At 42.3% G+C, this 14,561-nt stretch overlaps 1 protein-coding gene across 3 annotated transcripts in view; it reads right to left on the bottom strand.

The window, feature by feature from the left end:
- cyb5r4 (cytochrome b5 reductase 4) overlaps nucleotides 1-14,416 on the bottom strand; it is a 54,487-nt gene extending 40,071 nt beyond the window's left edge. Inside the window, exons 1-4 of one of the 3 annotated variants that reach the window (XR_013325572.1) lie at nucleotides 13,930-14,416; nucleotides 13,684-13,837; nucleotides 8,494-8,594; nucleotides 7,505-7,589 (exon numbers count right to left, since the gene is read on the bottom strand). Coding sequence is in view for 2 of the 3 variants with exons in the window: in XM_077711848.1 (XP_077567974.1) it covers nucleotides 7,505-7,589; nucleotides 8,494-8,594; nucleotides 13,684-13,837; nucleotides 13,930-14,013 (424 nt within the window). In the remaining variant the exon portion in view is untranslated. The remainder of the gene's footprint in view (nucleotides 1-7,504; nucleotides 7,590-8,493; nucleotides 8,595-13,683; nucleotides 13,838-13,929) is intronic. The other 2 variants (XM_077711848.1, XM_077711850.1) reach the window with 2 other exon arrangements.
- Nucleotides 14,417-14,561: the final 145 nt, after the last annotated feature.

The raw sequence follows: 14,561 nt of genomic DNA, 5'->3' as shown, positions 1-14,561 counted from the left end.
TGCCTAACAAAAGGTTGATTTCTCTAATCTAATTGTTGTAGGTTTTTGTTTTGGTAACATGGAGCTATGGGAAATGACTTGTAAACATCATATGAGGTGATTTACAAAGTATATCTTAGGTATTGAGAGTTATTTGGCTGTTAACAACATCAGATGGGAAATTTACAATGCGATAGTTGCATGAGAAAATTCATGGCATTCATCCAAATAATTAGGTGAATTGTAGATAAAATAATTGGTTTAGGATGAGCATATTTTCCCTAAGAATGGAGTAACATGGAATGTTTTTCAAAGTGCACTTGAAAGAACATTGTCTGTTGTCCTGGCGGGAGGAAATATGCTATGTCACAGGTCAAATTGATGACTTTAAGGATATTACGGATTGGATAAACATTGATGAATTGATACAACCAAATGACGCTGCTTTCTATTGCTTGAAATTCATAGCATGGCAATGATGGGGTTATTACGCCTGAATGTTACATTGATAACGAGTGGCAACAACAAGCTTAGATAAGGGGGAAAGGAGAAATTCTCCAAATTCCAAAATCTGGCTTAGAAACAGGTTATGTTAGTCGCTTAGGGTTTTGACAGGATGTGTTGGTGCATGAATTCTGAGATATTTTGGGAATTGGGGACCCCATATCTAAAACAAATTCGAGACAAAGGTGTAAATAGGCTCTATTTGGCGCTGGATGCCCAAATTCTAGTGGGGCCTTTCATGTTTTGAAACAAGTGACGCTTTAATCACTGGATAATAAATGCAAGATGGCGGCGCGCACGGGTGCAGCGGCTCACTGCTCTCCAGTTCGTTTGCTTTGATCATGAAGTGCTTTGAAAAGTTGGTGGCCCGACACATCAGAAAGACAATTCCCCCCTCAGTTGACCCGCACCAGTTTGCTTATAGGGAAAACAGGTCCACTGAGGATGCTATCGCCGTGGCTCTTCACACAGCACTAAGCCACCTGGAGCACCAGGGGAACTATGTGAGGATGCTTTTCATAGACTATAGCTCAGCCTTCAACACCATCAAGCCGGACATCCTGAAGGACAAACTCTACCACCTTGGACTATCCTCTTCAATCTGCTGCTGGATAAAGAACTTCTTGACTGGTCGACCACAAACTGTCAGAATGGGTCCACACCTCTCTTCCTCCATCAAACTAAACACAGGCTCACCACAAGGCTGTGTACTGAGTCCTCTCCTGTACTCCCTGTACACATACGACTGCACACCAGCCCACCAGTCAAACTCTATCATCAAATTCGCCGATGACACCACTGTGATCGGACTCATCTCAGGCGGGGATGAGTCAGCTTACAGAGACGAGGTCGACAAACTGTCTTCTTGGTGCTCGGCGAACAATCTTACACTGAATACCGCAAAGACTAAAGAAATAATCTTGGACTTTCGCAAGCGCAGCACAGACCTGGCCCCACTCCTCATTAACGGAGTATGTGTAGACAGGGTCCAATCGTTCAAATTCCTGGGAGTCCACGTCACGGATAGGCTCTCCTGGTCCACAAACACCACAGTGTTAGTGAAGAAGGCCCAGAAACGACTCCACTTCCTCAGGGTACTGAGAAGGGACAAGTTGGACACCAAGCTTCTGGCAACCTTCTACAGAGCCACTGTGGAGAGCATCCTGACTTACGGCATTACAGTGTGGTATACCGGAAGCACGGCAGCAGACAAAAAAGCCATACAGAGAGTGATAAACACTGCCCAGAAGATCGTCGGCTGCTCTCTGCCATCGCTAGAAGACATTGCCAACCCCCGATACCTCAGAAGAGCCGGGTCCATTGTTGGAGACCCATACCACCCTGGACACGGCCTGTTCCAGTTGCTTCCATCTGGCAGACGCTACAGGTCCTACAAAGCACGGACAAACAGGCTCAAGGACAGCTTCTTCCCAACAGCCATCAGGTCTCTGAACCTGCAGCAACACGTGACGTGACGACTACACATATCCCTACTATGAAATTAAGTCAATTTGAATTGAAGTAACAGGAAGGTCGTTTGGTGCAGATCTACCTTCCACAGGATGACTGAGGGAGGGTAAGTATAAAGACTGAGAGGTAAGTGATCCATCTTATTCTTGTTGGCATCGGTGAGGCAACTTGTAGTCGCCGGAAAATGGCGCTCAAGGCGGAGAGCTAACAAGTATGAATATGTCATAAATAAATGTCATAAATGTGTCTGGCCTGGGAAGACAAACTTGTGGAGAAGCACTATACAATTTCGTCATACGCTGCTGAGGGTATGATGACTACTAGGCTTTTTGTCAAGTCAATGATGACGACAATGCCTATGTCTGATTTTCATTTTTTTCAATTTTCATTTAGGTAGATGGGTTGTCTATGAACAAAATGGGATAGGCAAAATTTGACGGTGATGGAGGTTGCCAACTCTAATGTGGGGAGTGAGCAGTGCCGTGTTATTTTGGTTCATAGAATTTGGACTCAAGACGACGTGATAAAGGCCATAGGCGTCATGTCGCATAAAAATGGTGTGGCGGAATTTGTCTTACAAATGGGGGAGATTATCTTATCACCTGGATGGAGTGGAAACAAATTTGGATGGCCGTTTTTAAAAGGTGATTGGCATACTATTAGAGGGAATTGGGATTTTCGAAAAACCTGATTAGGACATGACGGCTGTAAAAATAAAAACCTTATATGTGAAACTATTGCCACCTCAATTCTGGGAACAAACAGCTAAACTAATAGCATTAAAAAGGGGATAACTTTGTGTGAGGCTTGAAGGATTTTTTTTACAAACGGTTAAAATGCTAGAGTGGGTGTGTGTGTCTTCAATGATCTACTAATGTGGGGTAGATCCAAACCTTCCGGGATGTGGGGTATTCCTGGCGTCCTCGAGAATTTGTGGATTTTCTCCGGGTACTCCAGTTTACTCCCACAAAATGAAATTATGGATGCTAGACTGGTTGAACACACTAAATTCTTCTGTTTATGAGTGTGAGCATGAATAATAGTTTGTCTTTTTGTGTTTTTGATTGGCAGGCCACCGAGACATATTCTATCAATAAAGAAAATAATTTGGGCTTGAGTCAAGGGAAGTCCTATGTCTCGAAAGGGGGGTGGTGGCCTTGCTACAACGGCACTACAAGACTTATGGTTTAAATCTATATGCATACCTACATATCCATCTCAAAAGATACATATATTTTATTGAATTAAGTAAGAGTGCAGGGAAAAAATACTGTTTAGTCATTATGGAGGCCTTTTCAAAATGGGTTGAGATTTTCCCAGCAAAAAACGCGGATGCTTTAACAGTAGCAAAGGCATTATGTAAGGATATAATTCCAAGATATGGAATTCCAGAAACTATCTATAGTGATAATGGCACCCATTTTTGTTAATATAATAATTGCCTACCATTCACAATTGGCGGACCTTATATGAAGTCCTGTTTGGTAGACCTTACAAATTGCTATTATTCACTACACAATGACAATTGGATGATGAGGCAAATCTTGCAGAGAAAAAAAAAAAAAAAACACACACACCAAATTTAGACTATCAGAGGGAGATTTTGCTTCTCAACAGGAAACGGACGAAGTAACGATGATTCTTGAAGACTGGATGCTGATACGCAGCATAAAAGAAGAAACATCGGAGCAACGCAAAGTGGGAGGGTCCTTGTTACTTAAAGGGGACACAGATGCACCTTTCCCACAGTAAGAAGGTTGTCTAAATTGAAATGTTTCAAGAGGAAAACTCCCTAAACAAAGACAAAAAAGTCATGTTGAAAACAATTATTGCTTTTGGGGCAATGAGGTTAATGATGATTGTGATTCTATTCCTCTCCACAATAGGAGAGAAAGGCGGAGGCGTTTCAATTGAGGATACATCTTCTTATGGGAGGGTAAACCAAAAAACATTCACATTTACATTTGATTAACATTACCTACTAAATCAAATTCACAGACATACATTCGAGATTGAAAATATATATTTGGACTCGGCGACGTCCCGGTTGCCATACAAGGGATCAATCTATGGTGGGAAATATGTGTGGTACATTAACAGCTAAAAAATTGGAGATTGGGAAAAGCGTTGTTGCAGAAATTGGTCAAGATTGGAAAGCTTGGACTGACATATTAACTTGTGAAACTTATTTCTGAAACAGGGATTTCCCAAACGGGGGATAATTGGGTGCTGTTAATGGAGTGTAAAAAAAAAGACAAGCACTATGTGGAGCTACTTTGGAAAAAAGGGTGGTCTCAATTGAAACATTGAGTGGACGGGTAAAATAAACTTTCTGACTTAATAAAATACGGGAAACACCAATATTAATTGAAAAGATTATTGCTCAGCAAGCAATACCATAAAACTATAAGAAGCTCTTTTATATTGGGTTTGACGTTCCATATGGTTTCAATTGAGACTAAACCATCTTACAAAGGATTAGAACAAACTACCAGACAAGGGAAATACGATGGGATCTAACAACTCCCTCAATCACCATTCTTTTGGGGAAAAGTGTTTTTACAAAGGAAAAACGGGTCCTAATTGTACAGAAAAAAATATTGAAACAGTGTCTATCCTGTTACGCAGTAAATAGGAAGTAAATTTTTCCACTGTTTAATCATTTTACCTGCTTAAACCTTACAGGGCATGGTCTGAAACTGGGGGCGATAAATGAGACGTGGTGTACCGGCGTTCTAAAACAAACTACACCCCCGATACCACGTTCTGGCCTATGGTGGTGGTGTGGTAGCTAAATTATACGACTCATGCTGAAACGCGGCAGGACTAGGTACTTTGGTCTCACTGCTCTTACCGGTGTCTGTTTTTCCATCCACAGTGGAGGAGATACAATTGGCGGCTCAGAATTCGGAGGTGCTGAAGGGTCGACCCTCCCGACATCGTCGAGAGGCATGGAGGGAAGGAGATCCAACATACATTGATGCGATTGGCATCCCCCGGGGCGTACCAGATGAGTATAAGCTGGCTAATCAGATCGCAGCAGGTTGGGAGTCTATCTTCCTTCTAATCACCCCAAACAAAAATGTGGATAGAATAAATTACTTACATTACAATGTCCAAAAACATGGAAATTATACTGAACAGGGATTTGTGGCCATAAAGGAGCAACTGGCAGCTACCAGTCTGATGGCGTTCCAGGATTGCATAGCGGTGGATATGATCCTTACTGAAACAGGGGGCGTGTGCAATGTTTGGAAAACAATGTTGCACCTTCATACCGAACAACACGTCACCCAGTGGATCTCTCACCAGGGCCATTACTGGCCTGCAGACACTGAACCGCAATATGCAAGAGCATTCTGGAGTAGATACGTCCGCATTGTCAGATTGGTGGGATAAGACCTTTGGAAAATATAAAGATTTGGCTAAATCCTTCGTGGTGACTATAGGCACAATTACCGCTATTCTAACATTGTGTGGGTGCTGTATTATCCCCTGTTTGCGCTCCTTGCTAAGCCGACTTATAACTACTGCAATTGCCCCTACAAATTCTAAAGTACATGAGTTGTATCTTATGGGACGGTTTGGGGAAAGCAGTGAGGTCCAGGAGTACGGTAAATCCGAGGACCAATTGGACGAATATGATTGTTTTTTCTCTTTCAGACCAGCCATGGGAGTAAGGAGTAGGCGGATAAAATCGCAGTCACCGACATTACCATTTCGTGATTACTAAGAAATGATTAATAACATACATATTATAAAAACGGGGGAATGTTGGGTTTATTCTGTATTACGATTATAAATATAGTTGTATTAAGTCATTTCTTTGTTAAATCATTCTCTTATAATTCTCAAAGTGTTGCGAGGTCACCAATAACCGCCAAGTCATCTTTAACCTGGACTGCCTGTTCCAGGATGTTTATACAAACAATTCACCCAATCTGGGTCTTCGAGATTCGGTGGTCCCTTTTGTAACGAGGCCAGGGTCATTTGGCCAATAACAAGAATGTTGTTTCTGCCACTTCCGTAACACTCGGGACACTTCGGGCTTCTTTATGTAATTGTTATATGATTGTTAGGTCAAATGAAGGCGTGATTGTTTTTGTTTTAATGCCTTAAAGCTGTACGCAAAATACTGTTCGGGAGGGATACTTTGGAAGATCGCCTCCCTTAAGTTTACTTATCCGTGATCCAATCTATTTAATTAAATGTCAATAATTGAATAAGATGTCTGCCTGCAGTTATTGATAATTACAAAGGGTAATTATTAATGAACCTATCATCCTGTTTTGTGTGTGTTGGGTTTATTTTGTAATACTATTATATATGTGTGTATTTAATCATTTCTTTGTTAAAGCATTCGTCCAATTCGCCGAAGAGAACTCAGGGTCGTAACCAGTCACACAGTCCTCTCACAAGGACTGTTTATCTGACATCTCACCCAGTCCCGGGCTCCGGGGACTGTTGATCTGGGTTTGGAGCAAAGAGTCGTCAAGGACTCTTGCTACCAGCAGATGGATATCGATCACTTCCAGGAACACTCGCATAGTATTCCTACATCGTGACGCACTTAGCGCTTCTTTATGTAATTGTTATGCCAAATGAAGGCGTGATTGTTTTAATTCAAATGGAGTTTGTTTTAAGTTTCCTCTTCTATTATTGTTAAATACCTTAATTGTTATTATAGTTACAGATGTTTTTGCTTACGCATGTTGGATTAATGAATAACCTTGCAATTGCCTTGATTTATGGCATTAAAGCTGTACGAGAAATCACTGTTCAGGGAGATACTTTGGAGATCGGGGGGAAGTCTTGATGTATCTACCCTTATAAGGTTCTTGACCAGAGATGCAATTATTTAATTAAATGTCAATAATTGAATAAGATGTCTGCCTGCAGTGATTGATAATTATAGAGAAGTGTAATTATTAATGAACCTATCAGCGTTTTTTAACATGTTGGAACAAATTATTTTCTATTTAGTTCATTCCTATGAGAAACGTTGATTTGAGATAGGGGTAAATCGACATAAGAACTCAGTCCCAGAACGCATTAAGTACGTATTTCAAGGTACCACGGTACATTGCAACACCACAACCACTCACTCTGACCCTTGATCGGCCATTATAAATGCACTTAAGACCGCAGGCCGAAAAATTACCTTGTTGTTTTGTGTGATGTAAAAAGGTATACTATAGGACAGTTCAATTCATATTTTCCAATGTTATTCCTTGTGAGCCATACTAAGAATTTAAATGTTGTAATTTCACCACTGGAAAAAAAAATAAAAAGATTCTTATGTTGTTGCCAAGCAAATGAGAGGATGCATTCCAGAACAGCCTACAGCGAAAAAAATTAAGATTAAAGCAGTTCTAGATGTAGTATCTCAGTTTTGTCACCAGCGGTTCCCATATTTCAGCTCACAGGTTAGCAAAGAGCCACGTGTGGCTCCCGAGCCATAGGTTCCCTACCCCTGCTGTAGGATATAACCCAGCTCCTAGTCTTGTAAATGTCAGATTTCTATATAAACCCATGCCCGCACTAAACATACCTTTTATTGCTGTTATGGGCTGTGTAGCCATCCTACCCACCAGGCACGCTTTCAACATGGACTCATAGTTTACCCAACGATGAACCTGTGGACAGAGATTTTGAGGTGTTTTTGGTTGTTTATTCTTTTATCACGGCTGTCATCACTGATTGCAATAATTCCGTTCATGTAGAATATTTCATTAGTGTTAATTCATTCATTCATTTCTATACCCCTTATCCTCACAATTGTCGCGGGCGATGCTGGAGTCCTTCCCAGTTGACTTTAGGCAACAGACAGGAAGCACCCTTAGTTGGTGGCTAGCCAATCAGACAGCACAAGGAAATGGAAAAGCTTTTGCGCACAATCATATCTAGAGGCCATTTAGAGTGTTCAACCTGCTTACACGGCATGTTTTTCGGATGTGGGAGGAAACCCGAGAACCCGAAGGAAAAACACAAGCATAAACTCTAAACTAGACACAGGAAGGTCGGGACCTGGAATCAAACCTTCAAACTCAGAACTGTGAGGCTGACGCAATAACCACAACACCTAGTTAATTAGGTACATGTGAAAATCATTGATGTACAGTAATAACTTGAGATACGATCTTAAGGAGTCCAGGACCGAGCTTGTATGTTGATTTACTCGTATCTCAAATAAATGTTTTCTATAGAAATGATTTAAATACAAATAATTTTGTTCCCACCCCTCTGAAAACAAAAACAATAAATGGAATACAAAATAAAAACATTTGTATTGATTCTAATTCACAATCTGCTAACAGTGATAAATAACTAAAGGTTATGTTTAACACTAAAATGACATTATATTCAGTAGAACACGGGTGCGTGTAGGAGATAAATGGGTTATAATTATAATTTTGAGAGCGAGAGATTACCTGGTTGTTATTACTTTTTATTGTATTTGTTGTAATTATTACTTTGATGTACTTTATAAGGATACGTATTGGGTGAAAAACTTGAAATAACCCCCCTGAACATCCACACCTGTTCAAAAAGGTCAGTGCCATCGATACCCGCTGCCTTCATCAGTTCGTCTTCTCCACCAGGGTGATAGTCCATGTAAGGGGTGACATTATACACCATACCTACAAACATGACATGTTAAAAAGTTTAGGCAACAACATGCTCCTTTGCTAAAAATCAATAAAACGCAGGTGCAGATGTTAAATTGCCAATGTCAAACATTCTGACCAAAAAAGTACTACATGTAAATAGTTTTTTTTAACTTTTTATTCATATGTGAAATATGATTATTTAAATGCAAATCTTTGACAGCTCATTCTGCATTTGCGTGTGGAGGGAGGGGACAAAGTGTGTTTGGGACAGCACTAGGCATGCTATTACCAGTTTGAGGCCATCCCTTGGTACCAAACCCAATATTTTGTTTTGTTTAAAAAAAATCATTTCCAATTAGGATGAATTGATTTATCATTTGTTTACCCAAATACACTGCCTGACCATGAACAAAAAGTCATATTAACAAATAATTGGTTGGACAGCCTTTACCTCTGATTACGGCAGGCAATTGCCGTGGCATTGTTTCAGCTATCTTCTGCAATGAAAATGACCCTAAGAGATATGTTGTCTGGGGCCTTGCGCCAGATAAGTCACGTAATGCAGACTGGCTCAAGGTAAGGGACCAAACAAAGAATGCCTCTGATGATGAATCGAATAAATTAGCTTTATGTTCCCTCGCCTGCAAGTGTGACCAGGGACCACAATGGAGCCAAACCTGGAGGTGGAGCAGATTGCTGAACGCCTGGTGACGGGCCTGCACCAATGAGGCCCAGTCAGGCACAGCCCCAAAGTGGCGACGTGGGTTCCCCTTCTCTTTTGCTCACCAACTGAGGGAGTGTCCAACGGGGTCAAGTGTGTAGGCAGTTGGGTGGTAGCCAAACAAAGGGTCTGTGGCGTTCCAATCCCCGGCTGCAGAAATTGCACTTAGCACATGGGATGTCACCTCTTTGCTCGGAAAGGAGCACAAGATAATGTGTGTGGTTCAGATAATCTAGCGCAATATAGTATTGCTCGGGCTTTGGTATCACTCATCTCATGGGGTTTGGACATTTCCACACTGGAGTCAGTGAGCGCCTAGCCCGGTGCCTGTACATTGGTGTACACCTCAGTAGAAAAGAGGGTAGCATCCCTCCACTTTTAGGTGGGGGGAAAGAGTCATGAGTGTTGTCTGTGCTTACGCACCAAACAGCAGCTCAAAGTACCTACACTATTAGAATCCTTGAAAGGGGTCCTGGAGAGTACTTCTTTTTCGACTCCCTTGTTCTACTGAGGGACTTTTTTTCTTTTAGAGCTTTTTATAGGAAAGTTTCACTTTTGTTGGGAGTGAACTGATTGAACAGAGGAATTTTTTTGTTTAGATAAATGTATTTCACTGCGGCTTTCGAGTCGCAACTTCCGGCTTTTCCGCCCGAGGGCTCGTTTCATCCAGTTAGTTTTTTGTTTTTGTTTTTAATTATCAAACCAGCCGCAACTCGCTTTGAAGGGTTTTGCTGGTGTCTTTTTCAGATGATTGCATTGCTTTCAAGTCCATGTAGATTCTGCAGGCTGTTTCGCATATTATCGACCCAGTCACGCTATCTCTCTCTAAACACTTTATTAGTCGACAGGTGGTAATGTAAATCTGTGTTTCTCTCAGCAATGAGAGAAAGAAGTTCCACATAATTTCCTGTTTGAGGATACAGTCCTTGCATCGTGTCCCCAAAATGAAAGTTCCTGCTTGCCCAAAAATATATAGAAAATATATCCAACTTTTTAAGATTTCCCTCTTTTTCTTTACCTTTTTGTTGTGGCCGTTCATTTCCCTGCGCACTTGCTCGATGAAAAGTAATTCCACTCGGGTTACCCCAAAAGTTTTGGACAGCACTATTGCTTGTAAGTTTCCGGCGTTGCTTTTGTGTCTCGATGCTGCATTGGTTAAACAAGCCAAATTTGCAAATCCAGTGTTGCTCCAAACACCATGTCTTTCGTGGACAAATAACAAGCACTCCCAGCAATACAATTTGCAGTGTTAGCGAACTGAAAGTGGCGGACAAACCTTTTTCCCGGATGTAACAGGCTTGCTAGCTTCGGAGTTGACCGCCCGTTATTAATGAGGTCCATTTGTTCGGGAAAAGTCTGTCTTGAAAATGGCTTTGTCAGCAAATCTGCAACCAAATCCATTTGTTTTCCTCCTTCGACCATTCTGGGTGGAGTTTCAGGAGCTCTGGGTCGTTCACTGTGGCTCGCTCACTCTGGCTCGCTCACTCTGGCTTTGGCCCACCTACTCTATTAGTAGCCAATAATTTGTGTAAGCGATGGCGTATCACTACACCTGCGAGAAGGCCTTGGTGTAGTCTACTCGAATAAAATTAACATCAGTCTGTGATTCGGATATTTCTTAGGCCAGCAGAAAAGGCCCCGAAGGCCCTGGTGGCACACCACTGAGTATCACAGATGCAAGTTTGCATTAAAGCTAGCAAAAGAAGTTAAAGAGAAGGTCAGGAAAAGCATTGAGTCTTTGTAGAGCTTGAGAAAGCCTATAACATGGTACCTAGAGAGGAACTGTGGTAGTGAATGAGGAAGTCTGGAATAGCAGAAGAGGCATAAGAGATATACCTCTACTTACGAATGCCTCTAGGTGCGATATTTGCAGGTTATAAAAGCTTTTAAAATATGCAAATGAGTGCCTCAAGATAAGTAAAATAGCCTAGTTATGAAAAACAGTTATGAGAACCCTGCTGAGGGTATAGAGCTGATCCAGTGTTCCACGGCCAGGACCAAAACCACACTGCTTCTCCTGAAAGCGGTTGATAGCTTCGCATCTCTCTTTACACGATTGCCTAACACATGCAACCATTGAAGGCCCCCAACAGAACGAGGGAGTTCCCCAAAGGACCACTCTCCGGCACCCCCTGCAAGGACTCAAAAAAGGGTTGGTATTCACAAACAACAGTTAAAGCACAACCCCCCCCCCCCCCCCCCCCCCCACCACCACCACCTGAAGATGGACAGATGCTACCCTCTTGTCCACCGGGGTAAACCTCAACATACAGTTACAAGTATGCCCACGCCCGCTTGGCGCCTCTCGCCATGGGCAATTCCAGAGTGGAAGTGTCCAACACCCCTTGAGAGGACTGGTACCGGAACCCAAGCTGTGCGTAGAGGTTGAGCCCGACCGACTATGTCGAGCTGTAATCTCTCAACCTCACACACTAGCTCAAGCTCTTTCCCAACCAGAGAGGTGACATTTCACGTCCCAAGAGCCAGTTTCTGCAGCCGGGGATCAGACCGCCAAGGATCCCTCCTTTGACCACCGCTCAACTGTCGACTCACCCGACCTCTTTGGCCCTTCTCACAGGTAGTGAGCCCGTGTGCGGGGGCCACGTCATCTCTTCAGGCTGTGCCCAGCCAAGCCCCATGGGTGTAGGCCCAGCCACCAGGCGCTCGCCATCGCACCCCTCCTCGGGGTGCTGCAACCTATTCCAACTAACTATTAGCACCAGGCAGCGGACACCATGTTTGTCTCCTTTTGCTCTGCAATTGGCTGGCCACCAATTCAGGGTGTGCCCCTGCCCCAAAGTTTACTGGAATAGGCTCCAGCACCCAAAACGACCCTAGTGAGGATAAAGCAGTTCAGAAAATGAGATCTTTTAGACTTATTTTAAGATATAATTCCCTGTTGTTAACATTGCCTGCAAGGCGCGAGACATTATGGGATTGCGCAAGTTGTCAAATTGAAGAGTGCAATGTTGAAACAGCATCAGTCTGGAAGTTGACATTTGTTCAGTGGCGGGCCGTCAGGGCATTCAAGGCCTTCTCTGCTGGTCTAAGAAATATCAGAATTATATATTATATTTTGTCCATCAATACTTATCAAATAATTCCAAATTGTCTGTTACCTTCCTTTAATTGCTTTTCCCACTGGTTGCATTGCTTCCAGATGGGTTTTCATATTGAAGCATTTAACCAATGACATTTCAGCCATTATATGTTGCCAGGGTCAGAAATCTGCCTCAAGGCCTTCACGATCAGTTCTGCAGGCTCTGCTGCATTAAACAAGTGTCGATAAGACCGTTGCTTTGACCAATCAGAATTTGAGTTGGCAACACCAAAATGCCTTGTCGCAGGCGTAGGGATAATTCATTGCCTTGTCGCAGGCATAGGGATACGTCAACGCTTTCACCAACTATGATTGGCTAGTGATTAACCAGAGCTACCAAAATGTATATGGAGCTAGCTGCACAAGCAAATATATTGTTCAGTTGATTTAAAGCAATTTTCAAGACAGATATAAACAGGACAGGCTCGACTTTCAGCATTAGCTTTGATGGTGATAGAGAAGAAGGAAGAAAGGAGGATGGATATTGTGTACAGTTAAAAATGATTTTTGGTGAATAAAATATGGCCATATTCCTAAATAATATTTCAATTCTGGGCAAAGTTATCATATCTGAAAAGCTCCAGTGTTTGTATTTAAGCTCCAGTGTTTGTATTTAAGCTCCAGTGTTTGTATTTAAGCTCCAGTGTTTGTATTTATGCTCCAGTGTTTGTATTTATGCTCCAGTGTTTGTATTTATGCTCCAGTGTTTGTATTTATGCTCCGGTGTTTGTATTTATGCTCCAGTATTTGTATTTAATCACTACATGGTGCTAGGAAGTGAATTTTACCCAATTTTAGTCCAAATTTTGCCATTTCCCATTGACGTCCATAGCTGTCTTTTCATGGGGAAATCACCCCCCGGTTGTAATGTCTGAAAAGATCCAGTATTTGTATTAATTCAATACATCTGCTAGGGAGTGGATTTTACCCCATTTTAGTGCAATTGTTGCCATTTCGGGTATGGACGTACAGACGTTCATCGCGGTCTTTTTCCCGGGGGAAATGATACTCCTGGCCCGGTTCGGGTGTTTAAAAAGCTCCAGTATTTGTATTCAATCAATAAATGCTGTTTTCGGCTGGATTTTACCCCATTATCGGGCAATGTTTGATGGTACGCCATTGACGTTCATCGCTGTCTTTACCCGGGAAAAATCACCCCACTGGCCCGGTTTTAATGTCTGAAAAGCTCCAGTATTTGCATTTAATCATTAAAAGCTGCTAGGAAGTGGATTTTACCCGTTGAAGGCGCTACGAGAAAATGGACAGACTGCCACTGCTTTTGTTGCGCAGTCACTTACCTCGTATACTAGTCCAGCAGTCATTCCTGGAGTTGTGTTTCTGTAATTCTTCATTGCTAACTTCAATCAGACGCCCCCTGAGCCCAGTTAAATCTTTTCCACTCTTGGAGAACCGAATCCAGTCCATAAGACTATGGCCTGGTTTCAAGGCAACCTTCATTATAAAGGACAGTCATATACTTGATGAGTCATTATTTTCACGAAATCCTTACGTTGAAGGAGTCTAAAAATAAGTGTCATCGTTACCTTTATCCTCCCCGACTGGCCGGGCTGAGCCGCCCGTTGTTGAGAGCTCGGTGCGGGAAACGACTGAGATGGAATGTTCAACATGTTGCGAATTCTCGTAGACAACTCGTCTTACCCAGAAAGGCTACAAAATAAACCGTCGTTGTGTCACTTAATTAAATAAACGAAAATGAGTTCAAGCTTGCTGTCAGAGAAATATGAGACCCATAACTATGCCTTCCTTTCCACACATCTGTCATCACTGTTGATCAACAATGCTATTCTAGACGGGCTAATGAGCTACTCGAATCCAAGAAATAATAAGCATTGTGAAACAATGACACTCAGCTCATTAAATGAGCGAAATGATCCGCTGATTAACTATAAGAACAACATATTTTAGCAACGCTTGTTGGACTAAAGGGAATACGTAGATAGATGTTTTTAAGGAGAGTTAACGGCGAAACCCTTGACGGACATGTTGCGACAGATAATTCGTCACATACTGTTACGTCAGCTCCAAGCTTATTGCATTCACGCCGCCCTGGTTAGCGTTGGCCTCAAAGTTCAGAGATCGAGGGTTGGATCTCAGGTTCCGACTTTCCCGTGTGGAGTTTGCAGGTTCTCCCCGGGCTTTCGTGGGTTTTTCTTTG

Source organism: Stigmatopora nigra, unplaced genomic scaffold (assembly GCF_051989575.1).
Source record: "Stigmatopora nigra isolate UIUO_SnigA unplaced genomic scaffold, RoL_Snig_1.1 HiC_scaffold_48, whole genome shotgun sequence".
Classification (NCBI taxonomy): Eukaryota; Metazoa; Chordata; class Actinopteri; order Syngnathiformes; family Syngnathidae; genus Stigmatopora; species Stigmatopora nigra.
The sequence above is the reverse complement of the archived record's forward strand: the minus strand, read 5'-3'. Positions and strand labels throughout refer to the sequence as shown.